The 10958-nt window shown below is 48.5% G+C and overlaps 1 protein-coding gene across 24 annotated transcripts; it reads left to right on the top strand.

Annotated features, from left to right (window-relative positions):
• The first annotated feature begins 15 nt into the window (after positions 1-15).
• MTHFR (methylenetetrahydrofolate reductase) lies at positions 16-10847 on the top strand. 24 transcript variants are annotated; one of them, XM_086860280.1, is made up of 15 exons: positions 123-621; positions 751-809; positions 1238-1340; positions 2570-2821; positions 2921-3010; positions 3875-4113; positions 4385-4495; positions 4656-4849; positions 5317-5567; positions 6623-6757; positions 7017-7197; positions 7590-7772; positions 9085-9186; positions 9412-9531; positions 10015-10847. In XM_086860280.1, the coding sequence occupies exons 6-15, from the start codon at positions 3885-3887 to the stop codon at positions 10210-10212; spliced, it is 1704 nt and encodes a 567-aa protein (XP_086716406.1). In that variant the 5' UTR covers positions 123-621; positions 751-809; positions 1238-1340; positions 2570-2821; positions 2921-3010; positions 3875-3884; the 3' UTR covers positions 10213-10847. The 24 variants fall into 24 exon arrangements, with proteins under 24 accessions (XP_086716391.1, XP_086716392.1, XP_086716388.1 ...); XM_086860276.1 differs by lacking the exon at positions 751-809 and having other exon boundaries at positions 78-152; positions 1238-1563; XM_086860277.1 differs by lacking the exon at positions 751-809 and having other exon boundaries at positions 80-152.
• The last annotated feature ends 111 nt before the right edge of the window (positions 10848-10958 follow it).

Here is a 10958-nt window from a genome sequence, read left to right as displayed (position 1 = left end):
TCTGGCCGCACCCCCGGGCCCTCGGGCGGCCCCGCCCCGCGGCGCCATGTCGGGTGAGGGCAGCCGCAGGGCCCCACGTGACCCGCCCGGCCGCGGCCGCCTTTAAAGAGCGGCGGGCGCGCGGCCCGGGCAGCGCCCGGCACCGGCCGCAGGTGAGCGGGGCCCGGGAACGGGGATCCTATCGCCGCCGCAGCGCCGGGGCTTCCCCGCGGCGGGCCGGGCTGCTCCGGGCCGGGCTGTGCTCCCGGCGGGGTCAGCTGAGGCGAAGGGGCGATCGAGTTGCAGTGTCCGGCCCCGAGCCTCCCCCGGCACTAGCGACCACAGGTGCTGCTGCTCCCCTTCTCCCCCGGCGGCCTGTGGGGCTCCCTCCGGCCCTTCCCCCGGGCTGTCCCGGGGCCGAGCCGCTGCCCCTTCAGCTGTTCTGGCCCGCGGGCCCGGGGCTCAGCCTCCTGATAGCGTGGCCCTGGAGCAGCCTGTGAGAAACGTGCATCTGGTGCAGCCCAGTTTAGTCTTGAGGGTAAAACTGAGCTTAGGGGGATGCAGACCCCACCCTCTGTGTGTTGGTGGCAGCTCGGGGCTGGAAGGAGTTTGAATGCCACCAGCATCATAAAGACACAGCAGGTAAATCCATGCTGAGCATCAGCAATGTGCTGAGCCACGCATCTTTGAGCTCTGCAATGTGATACAGACAGGAGCAGGAGTGTTGACAGGTGTTTAAAATTGTCTTACTTTGTTGTTCTTGTTGTTTAGGTTTATCTTTTTTCTCTTTGCAATAAGTATCTGCCAGCAAATTTGTGATGCATATCATGGTAAGGAAATGGTTTCAAATGCTGCCTGTAGACAAAAATCTAAGTGAGCCTTTCTCATATCTTTGTGATTTGATATTGTTAGTAAGATACAGACCTTTCCTCAACAGCAAGTCTCATTTTATAGAGGCATAAAGACGTGAACGCTTTTTCCATGTGATGGGTGTTAAATCTCAAATCAGAAAACAAAGCTCCTTTGATTTACCTACAGTGCTGTGCTATGCTTGCTAGGAATGAGATACTGGGAGTTGACAGCATGTGATTGTGAGCCGCTAGCTTGATCACCAATGTGTGCTTGTGGATAATTCTCCCAGATTAGTGCCATGTGGGTGTTAGGCAAAGTCCTTTGAGCTTGGTCAAGGCTGTGACTGTTCACCCATTTGGGTTTGCTTCACTTGTCATTAAGTCTGTGCTGCTGATTTTTACCACAGCTGCTATGTTGGTACACAAGAGATCTAAGGCTCCCACTTCCTCTTGGAACAGAAGGCCTGCGCTTCTTTCTCACATCTCCTGCCAGCTGGAGAGTTTCCTCAGGTGGTAAAAGTAGACTTTCTCCTAAAGGGTTTTGCTTGGCAACTCAAGTGTAAACAGTAGAAGATGAGTTCAAAGTCTTCTTGGCTGAACTAAACCCACAGAGCTTATGATAAGGACTGAAAGTGTGCTGGCTCATGCAACCGCTTCCTCCAAAACGGGCTCCCAAGTTATGTAATGCTTGGACAACATGCTGCTTCCCAGTGACAATTTTTAGTTTTGGCAGGTACTAAAGCAAATAACACAGATCCAAATTTTGTGCTAGCTCTTGCATAACTGTCTTTAATCCCTACTTCATTTTAAAGGCACAGGTTGGGGCATTTTGTGGAGCTAAGTGGAGTTGGGTTTCCTAAACCTGCTTGTAGCACTGACTTGCAGTGCTGTTTTGCTTTCTGTAAAGCCAAGCAAACACAGCTGATCTTGTTGCAAAGCAATGAGAGGAGGATGGTCTCTGCTGGCCTTATTTCCACACAGCCACAATTACTGACAAAGGGAACAGTGTATCTGGTAAAGAGTTAGTTGAGTGTGTGCAATGGGACTGGCACAGGGGACAGTTGTCTGTGGAAATGGTGTGTCTCGTGGAGAAGGCTAATGGTTGGAAATGCAGGTGTCATGCCAGCAAAGAAAACAAAGGACACTTTGTGGGGATGGCCTGGTCAGAGGGGATTCTGTACTTTGCACAAAGTATTGCTATGTCAGAAACATTCTGGAGTACCTGACCCATTAGCACTGACTTTCCTAACTACTCTGCAATGCAGTGCTGCCTTTTGGGAGCAAACAGGATGAAAACTCTGAAGATGGATACAGTCTAAGAAGTGGCTGCAGTAGGCAAAAAAAAAATCTGCTGGCATGCCCAGCCCAAGGCCACAAGATGACAGAGGCCACCACCTAATTCACATGGACATCCTGGCTTGCTGAGCTGTAGTCAGGGCCAAAGTATGTTGACCTGATTCTTCTGAGAGCCAAATTTGACCCAGCAGAGAAGAGCTGCACCAAAGTGGCATGAAGTTATTCTTCTCAGCTGTATCTGAGTATCACATACACTTTTTATTGTGTTTTGGCCAGATCCCCCACTAAAGCTTACAGTGAAAGCTGGCAAAAGGGACTCCTCGATGGTGATGAATGTTGGGTCTTGGTGTAGGCTTCTTTAATCATCTGCTGCCCACCCCAGCAATACCTTCCCTGTGCAGAGACCCATGTACTGACCGTGCCCCTTCTGCTCCCCTCTCCAGAGCTCTCACCATGGTTAATGAGACCCAGCATACCTGCAGTGCCAGTTCCAGCTCCAGGTCTGATGGCGGCAGCAGCAGCGGAAGCGAGAGCTCCAAGGACAACTCGCGCTGCTCGACGCCCGTCCTTGATGCTGACCGACACGAGCGGCTGCGGGAGAAGATGCGCCGCCGGCAGGATGCTGGAGACAAGTGGTTCTCCCTGGAGTTCTTCCCTCCACGCACAGCCAATGCTGCTGTCAATCTCATCTCCAGGTGAGCGCTGCAGGGTAGGAGAGGGGATATATCTGTGGTGGAGGGCAGGGAAATAGTTAACGAGGCAGGCTCTGCCCCATGCTCTGTCTCCCCTTCCAGGTGATGATGAAGCAGGTAATGGGGCTGTGCTTTCCTGCTGAGGAGGGTAATGGACACCAAGTAACTTGTCTTCCTTGGAGGCCCTGAAGAGTTAAGTGTCACGGTGGGATTACTGAGGGGCCAGGTTGTTTCCCCTCTCCCATGCCCTGGGAAGATGGGGTAGCCCCAATGTCATATTCTGGGTCTGAAGCACAATGCTGGGCAGAAAAGTACCTGGTAAAAGCAGAAAATATTCCTTGATGGACAGTGTGGCAAAATCTCTGAAACAGATTCCCATTTCCTTTCAATATTCAGCCAGCCACTATGGTTTGTGCCTCAGTACTACAGTTTTAGCCTCTGGCATGGGTGTCCACATCTACATACTAAATGAAAGCTGATAGGTCTCAGCAGAGCTAGGAGTTATTCTGGAACCCCAGGAGCTACCATGGAGTTACTTGGGGGAAATAATTCTTTTTGTAATTGTTATATGCCAATGCCATATGTTAAGCAGAAGGACCTGTTACACCTTGGAACAGGAGAGAGACAAGTTAGGGAAGCCCTTGTCTCCTTTTTAAGGCAGACTTAGGAACACAACAGAGTTCTGGTCCATCTTTTTGTTTTTGTGGCCTCTACAGTTCACACTGGCAACACGGCGCTGCAGCATAGTCTCCCATCTCAAAAAGAATGGGATTGCTATCTGTCAGAAGCTTTATCAGTCTATTGCAGCATGCAGGGAGAAAGTCTGTTGTGCAGAGAACACCTCAGTTGCCTCATCTTCTAAGAAACTGTAAGCTCTTCCCCACTGAGCCTTCAAGGATGTGTTTCCTTTTTTCCATTGGCCACTTGCTAAACTCTTAGTGCAACACTTTTGTGGTCTATGCTGCTGCTGGCATTCTAGCAGTGAGCAAGGTATTTGAGGCACAGGGAGGAGATTTGGCTGCCTGGTGTAGGCTATCACAGCTCTAAACCCCGCAGGTTTGACCGTATGGGAGCAGGTGGTCCCCTCTTCATTGATGTGACGTGGCACCCTGCAGGGGACCCAGGATCTGACAAGGAAACCTCTTCCATGATTATTGCCAACACTGCAGTGAACTACTGTGGCCTGGAGACCATCCTGCACATGACATGCTGCAACCAGACCAAGGATGACATCACAGGGCATCTGCAGAAGGCCAAGCGACTTGGGTTGAAGAACATCATGGCGCTGCGTGGAGGTGAATCCTTCTGTCCTGTGATGTGTAGTGAGGCTGTGCTGCTGTTGTGTTCCATTCCAGAGTAAAAACAGAGAAGGTTTAGAGCCTCTTGCTGCAGAAATTAAATGCTAAGACTGTGTTTCACCTGAGCCCTTTGTTAACAGTCCCTCCAGCTCAAGGGCAGACAAAACCAGTCCATAGGTGAAATGCAGATTTGGGAGGTTTTTACAGAACTAGCAGATGTGAGTTCAGCAGACAGTTGGAGAGAACTGTGGATTTGTTCTCTTTTCAGATCCTTCTGGTGAGGAATGGGAGGAAGAAGTAGAAGGTTTCAACTACGCTGTTGATCTGGTTAAGCATATTCGCAATGAGTTTGATGATTACTTCGACATCTGTGTGGCAGGTAAATGCCTTCTGTCACAGAGTGTGTGCTAGGGTCTGAGACAGAGAAATCAGCTCAGCAGTCCCTCTCTGGACCTGGGCTGTGACAGTACAATCAGATTGGATACTTCATAATTCCTGCATGTTGTCCTGACCACATTTTTCATTCCTTCTTCCCGAAGGCTACCCCAAGGGTCATCCTGAAGCAGAGAGCTATGAGGCAGACCTGAGGCACCTGAAGGAGAAAGTCTTTGCTGGAGCAGACTTCATCATTACACAGCTTTTCTTCCGTCCAGAAACCTTCCTCAAGTTCATGAAGGATTGTCAAGCCATTGGCATTACCTGCCCCATTATTCCTGGCATCTTCCCTATACAGGTGAAATCCAGTAATTTGGATTTAGGGAGGGAATAAGGATCTAGGATGTTTGGTATTTGTGGGTCAGAGCCTGGGAGAGGTCTGTAAAATATCCTCCACAAAATTGCAGGGAAGAGAGACTGCTGAGTGTAATAAAGCTGTAGGTGTTTTGCCAAATTAAATTCTTAGGCAGCTTTAACAAGATGAAAAGGTTTCTTGTGCCCATATGGCAAAACGGGATATAAAGGACAATAGTCTGCAAGTCCTGAGGTCACTGTCAGCATACTGGGCTCAGGCAAGGACGTGGGGAGAAATCACCTAAAGTGACATGACCTGGACTGTGTTACAATCCCAGAGATGGGGCCAGGGAGTAGATTCCAGGAGCCCAAATTCTAAATCTCCTGCCACAAAATTGAGATCAAGTACCTGTGTTGCTGGGATGGCAAAAAGGGGTCTTGGAAAAATGACAATCTGCATCCTCATTGCAGGGTTACCACTCCCTGCGCCAGCTGGTGAAGCTCTCTAAGCTGGAAGTGCCTCAGGAAATCAAAGATGTGATTGAGCCCATCAAGGACAACGACGCCGCTATCCGGAGCTATGGGGTAGAGCTGGCAGTGTCCATGTGCCGGGAGCTGCTGGACAGTGGAATGGTGCACGGGCTCCACTTCTACACCCTCAACCGGGAGGTGGCTACCACTGAAGTCCTGAAGCGCCTGGGCATATGGAAAGAGGATCCAAGGTGAGCAGAATGTGTTGGCTGCTGTTAGATCCCTCCATCCCTCCATCCCTCCATCCCTCCATCCCTCCATCCCTCCATCCCTCCATCCCTCCATCCCTCCATCCCTCCATCCCTCCATCCCTCCATCCCTCCATCCCTCCATCCCTCCATCCCTCCATCCCTCCATCCCTCCATCCCTCCATCCCTCCATCCCTCCATCCCTCCATCCCTCCATCCCTCCATCCCCTGTACTCTCCTTTTTTTCCTTTTTTTCCTTTTTTTCTTTTTTTCCTTTTTTTCTTTTTTTCCTTTTTTTCTTTTTTTCCTTTTTTTCTTTTTTTCCTTTTTTTCTTTTTTTCCTTTTTTTCTTTTTTTCCTTTTTTTCTTTTTTTCCTTTTTTTCTTTTTTTCCTTTTTTTCTTTTTTTCCTTTTTTTCTTTTTTTCCTTTTTTTCTTTTTTTCCTTTTTTTCTTTTATCACCTTTTGCATTGCAAGTTCACCCTTCCCACAGATCTCCAGCAAAAGCTGGGAGGAATAGAGGAGACAGCCAAGGGAGGAATTTGTTTTAGTCAAGTAGCTTTAAAGTAGCCATTCTGGGACTTAAAAAACCTAGAGCTTAGAGCTGCCACTTAAGAAGCATGTTTTTGATGCCCATCACAACCCCTTATGGGGTAGGGGTATGCTCCCACTGTGTATTTCTAGGGTTCTCTGCAGCTGAGAAAGGGAATGTGGACTTCTGAGTCCACAGACGAGATGAAGCAAAGGAAAATTGACAGCTGTTTTTTATTTTCCCTTGAAATAACTTCCCATAGTGCTTTGCCCTTACCTTTTCCAATTTCAGGGGTTAGTCCCGTACCTTAACATTAAATAGACCCTCCTGAGCATCCTGTGAAGGAACTAAGTAGGAAATTTTTTCCATAAAGGAAGAAGAGTTTCCTGTCCTACTTCTTGACAGACAGAACTCCTCTCAGCCCCTGTTATTTTTCCCCAGGGGCAAATTGCACCATGGGAAAGGTTTCCAGCCTTTAGTGGGAAGTCAGCGGAGGAACTGTGTTAACATCTGCTCATCCCATGCAGGCGCCCTCTGCCCTGGGCAGTCAGTGCTCACCCCAAGAGAAGAGTGGAAGATGTCAGGCCAATCTTCTGGGCCTCCAGGCCAAAGAGTTACATCTATCGAACCCAGGAGTGGGATGACTTCCCCAATGGGCGATGGTAAGCTGTCACTGCAGTAAGGCAGAGCTGTGGTAAGAAAGCCTGATGTCCTGGGCACACTTGAGGTGGCTTTGTAACAAAGTGCTTCCCTGTTGCTTGGATTTGAGTGAGGTGAGGCGAATGGCACCAAGATGTTGAGACTTTTGGTGTCTAGGTGGGTTTTGTTGTGTACTTCTAGTGCTAGTTGGCTGTCTTCCTGCATCACCAAATCAGCTCATCTTCCTCAGTGACTTCAGGTGTGTGTCTTCTACCCTTACAGGGGTAACTCCTCCTCTCCAGCTTTTGGGGAACTGAAGGACTATTACCTCTTCTACCTGAAGAGCAAGTCTCCCCGGGAGGAGCTTCTGAAGATGTGGGGAGAAGAACTGACTGGTGAGGAAAGTGTCTTTGAGGTGTTCACATGTTACATCACTGGAGAACCCAACAGGAATGGGTACAAGGTGAGTAAGAGCCCAGGCAAGGATGGACAGTGTAGCACAAGCAATAAGTGCACATTTCCTCTTGCTCCTGGTACCACATTGTTCTTCTAAAGAAGAATTGGCACTTTGTCCAAAAGGATTTGTTGGCACACTGGTTGAAGGGGGTCCAGCAGCCAGAGCTAAGGCTCAACATAAAAGGAAAGGTACTACAGTATGACAGGACCAGTACTGATTGACTTCAGCAGTCATTCTTACAGTTGTGCATATCCTAACCCTTGAACCAAACTTGGGAATTCTCTCCTGAAGCAGGTGTGTTTGAGCCTCCTAAGACACTGCTGAATTCCTTCAACACCTAGATGGTTAATCAAAGGGTTGTTACATCCATTGTGAGCCATCCTTTCTCCTCATGGTAGGTTACATGTATGCCTTGGAACGATGACCCTCTTGCTACTGAAACCAACCTTCTGAAGGACCAACTGGAGAAGGTCAACAGACGAGGAATCCTGACCATCAACTCCCAGCCAAACATCAATGGCAAACCATCCACAGACCCCATTGTAGGCTGGGGGCCCAGTGGAGGTTATGTTTTCCAAAAGGTACTGTATTACTCTGGGCTAGGCAGCAAAGTTTGACCTAGTTTGGTTTGTGTTGGGCTGGGAGGTCCCAGGCTCACATCCACATAATCCTGCTCTTGCCTTATCATAATGAGTTCTTGGTGAGATAAGGCAAAGCTCCTTTGCTGTCTTAAGAGCCATAATTCCATCTCTATGGCTGACTTCACAGCTGTTTTTCCCCACCTCAAAACATCTATTGAACATCTGTGGAGTTTCACAGTGTTATTCTCAGCAAGTAACTATTGGTAATTTATTTCTAGAGCAGGGCTGTGAGATTTTATATATACACATGTGCCTGCCCCCAATTCAGTGATGCACAAAACATCCAGGTTTTTCACAAAATGGGAACCAGTGAGGCAGTATCCCTACCACCCAGCAAGTTCATGGTGACAAAGGGGTATTTAAAAACTTCCTCTGTCCTTCTGTATGGCAGAGTTCACTACAGTTACCCCTGGCCCATGCACTGTGCTGTTCAAATAATGTTCCTTTCCTTCCCTGGCCTGCAAACAGTCATGCCTGCCATGCCTGTCTCCCCTGTCAGGTATTTCAGGCCCTAGAGCCTTGCCTAATGACTGTGACAGGAATATCCCATCAAGGTAGATGTCAGGCAAGTAACTCATACCGGAAAACAAAGCATCCTTGTTCAAAAGGGATCCAAACGGTAAAGCCAGAGACCAGCAGATGGCAAATGCAGTTATGTTTTCAAAGGAAAAAATTCCCCTGAGGTGAGGGAAATCCATCATCTCACGAAATAGCCAGGAAATGGGGGGAGGGGAAGCAGTTGTTGGGAGCAGCCAAGCACAGAATTTGGCTGTATAAGCACATGGGGAGAATTGTGAACAAAAGACAAGGACAGGGAGTGGTGCTTGGGAGAGCCCAGCTGAGACCCCCGAGTTCTGCTCTCACCAGGCTGGGCTGCCTTGGCAAGACACTGCTGTAAAATAAAGATTAAGCTCAGGCTTCTTCCAAGCATTCTGGCAGACTGCTTCCTTGTGCAGCAGTTGTGGTAATACTGGAGTTCATTCCAACTTGTCTCCTTGTGTGGATGCAAAACAGGAAGTGTGTAGCTTTCTTCAGTGCACTGTTCCTGGGCTGTTCTCCTCAGTTATGTTTTTCCCTAGCTCACTTACTAATTTGCTCTGCCCTTTGCTCAAGCCTCTGTAGTACATGTCTCTGGGGATGAACATACAAAGCAGCCCAGACTCTACAAATGTCACAGTTTACCTGTGTTTGTCCAGTTTTGCTGTGATTTAAGGCCCTGATTCTCTTCCCCCTTCTCCATCCCTCCCTGCAGGCGTACCTGGAGTTCTTCACCTCCAGCGAAATTGTCACGGCACTGCTCAAAGTGCTGAAGAAGTACGAGTTACGAGTGAACTACCACATTGTCAATGTCAAGGTACAGCTGTTATTCACAGGACACTCTTTTCACCACCCTGGGAAAGAGAAATACCAAATATTCAGACATGAGGGCTGAAGAAGGGAAGGGAAAGTAAAGCAGGTCAGCTGCGGTGTGCAGCAGCTGTCTGGTCCCTTAACAAGGAGGGGGTAAATACACTTCTTCCAACTCACTCAGTTCCTCCTCCAGCACTTGCTTCAGAAAGGTTTTTCCTTCCTTTGGCAGGGCCAGAATATCACCAATGCTCCAGATCTGCAACCCAATGCTGTCACCTGGGGTATCTTTCCAGGAAGGGAGATCATCCAGCCCACTGTGGTGGATCCTGTAAGCTTCCTCTCCTGGAAGGTGAGTCCTCCCTTCTGTTGGATACATTGCTGTGATGCCCTGGAAGTTGAGAATGTCTGGTTTAGTTTTAGTCTCTGACACTCCTCACAGCTGAGGGCTGTTGGTTTGCAGAGGTACAGGTCTTGCTCCTCCTGCTTCAGCTCCAGCAAGAGCTGTTCCCAGACACAAAGCACCCAGTAATTGGGATCTGGAGCCACTGCTGTCACTGCACCAGGCCTCAGGGTGCTGGACAGTGGCTCTTCCTCCCCTCTTACACGCACAGGGGCAGCATTGAGCCATCCATTGTACTGCAAATGTGTCTCCTTTCAGCTCTGGGTACTTCCCACTGACTGGAAAGTACAAAGCTCCTTGTTCAACTCTTGCCATTTTTACTGAGAAGAAACAAGCCACAGTTTAGCCAGACGTGTGTAACACTGGGTATCTTAAATTAAGTAACATGGAGATGTTTCACAAGTGACAAATCTTTTTTTATTCCCATGGCAGGACGAGGCCTTTGCGCTGTGGATTGAGCAATGGGCCAAGCTCTATGAAGAGGAGTCACCCTCTCGCATGATCATCCAGTACATCCATGACAACTATTACTTGGTCAACCTGGTGGACAATGACTTCCCACTAGAGAACTGCCTCTGGCAGGTTGTGGAGGATACATTTGAGCTGTTGAACTCTCCAACTCAGCAGTGAAAATTCTTCTGATCTCTTCCTCCTTCCGTCCACTGACTTTGGGGAAAGCAGCAGCTCCTGTGCTGACAATGGACACACTCCTAACCCATGAGCAGGGTGCTGCTCTGATCCACCCACACTGTGCTCTTCTGTCCCCAACACAAAGGCTCCCTGAGCCATTCTCACTGAACAGCCAGAGCTACCTGAACCTCTGAGCTCAGGCTCCAGACTAAGCCCAAAGGCCAGGGTCTGCAGGATGAAGAGCTGCTACTCATGGTTATGCCAATTACAGTAACAGATTCTGGTAACTTTCCCATGCCAGAAATGCTGGCAGGGGGACTGAAACACTCCTGTCAGCTGTACCTATGCAAGGGGATTATATCAGCAGTTACCAACCTGGAAAAGAAGGTCAAATTGCTTTTATATTGCACTCCTAAACTGTATTTCTTCATAGTTGATCATCTGGCACATTTGCACTCACTCCAGAAGAAGGTTCAAATTCTCTTCCTAACTTTTCTCCTTGTATTGTATTTCCTGTTTTCTTTTTAATAGGACTATGGGAATTCCCATTCTGGATAACACTAAGTAGGAATGACAGTATTTCCTAGATAATATACAATAAAATGCAAATGTCTCTTGTACTAGGCCATGCTTTAGCAGAGACTGGTGGTGTTTACTAATTAATCACCTGGCACAAGGGAATTGATTTTGTTTCTGGGGCAGTTCTGCCCTCACTTTCAATGCATATCCTGAGTATGGCCCAAGCT

This window comes from Cyanistes caeruleus, chromosome 22 (genome assembly GCF_971803275.1).
Source record: "Cyanistes caeruleus chromosome 22, bCyaCae1.hap1.1, whole genome shotgun sequence".
NCBI lineage: Eukaryota > Metazoa > Chordata > Aves > Passeriformes > Paridae > Cyanistes > Cyanistes caeruleus.
This window is presented reverse-complemented; position numbering and strand designations above follow the sequence as displayed.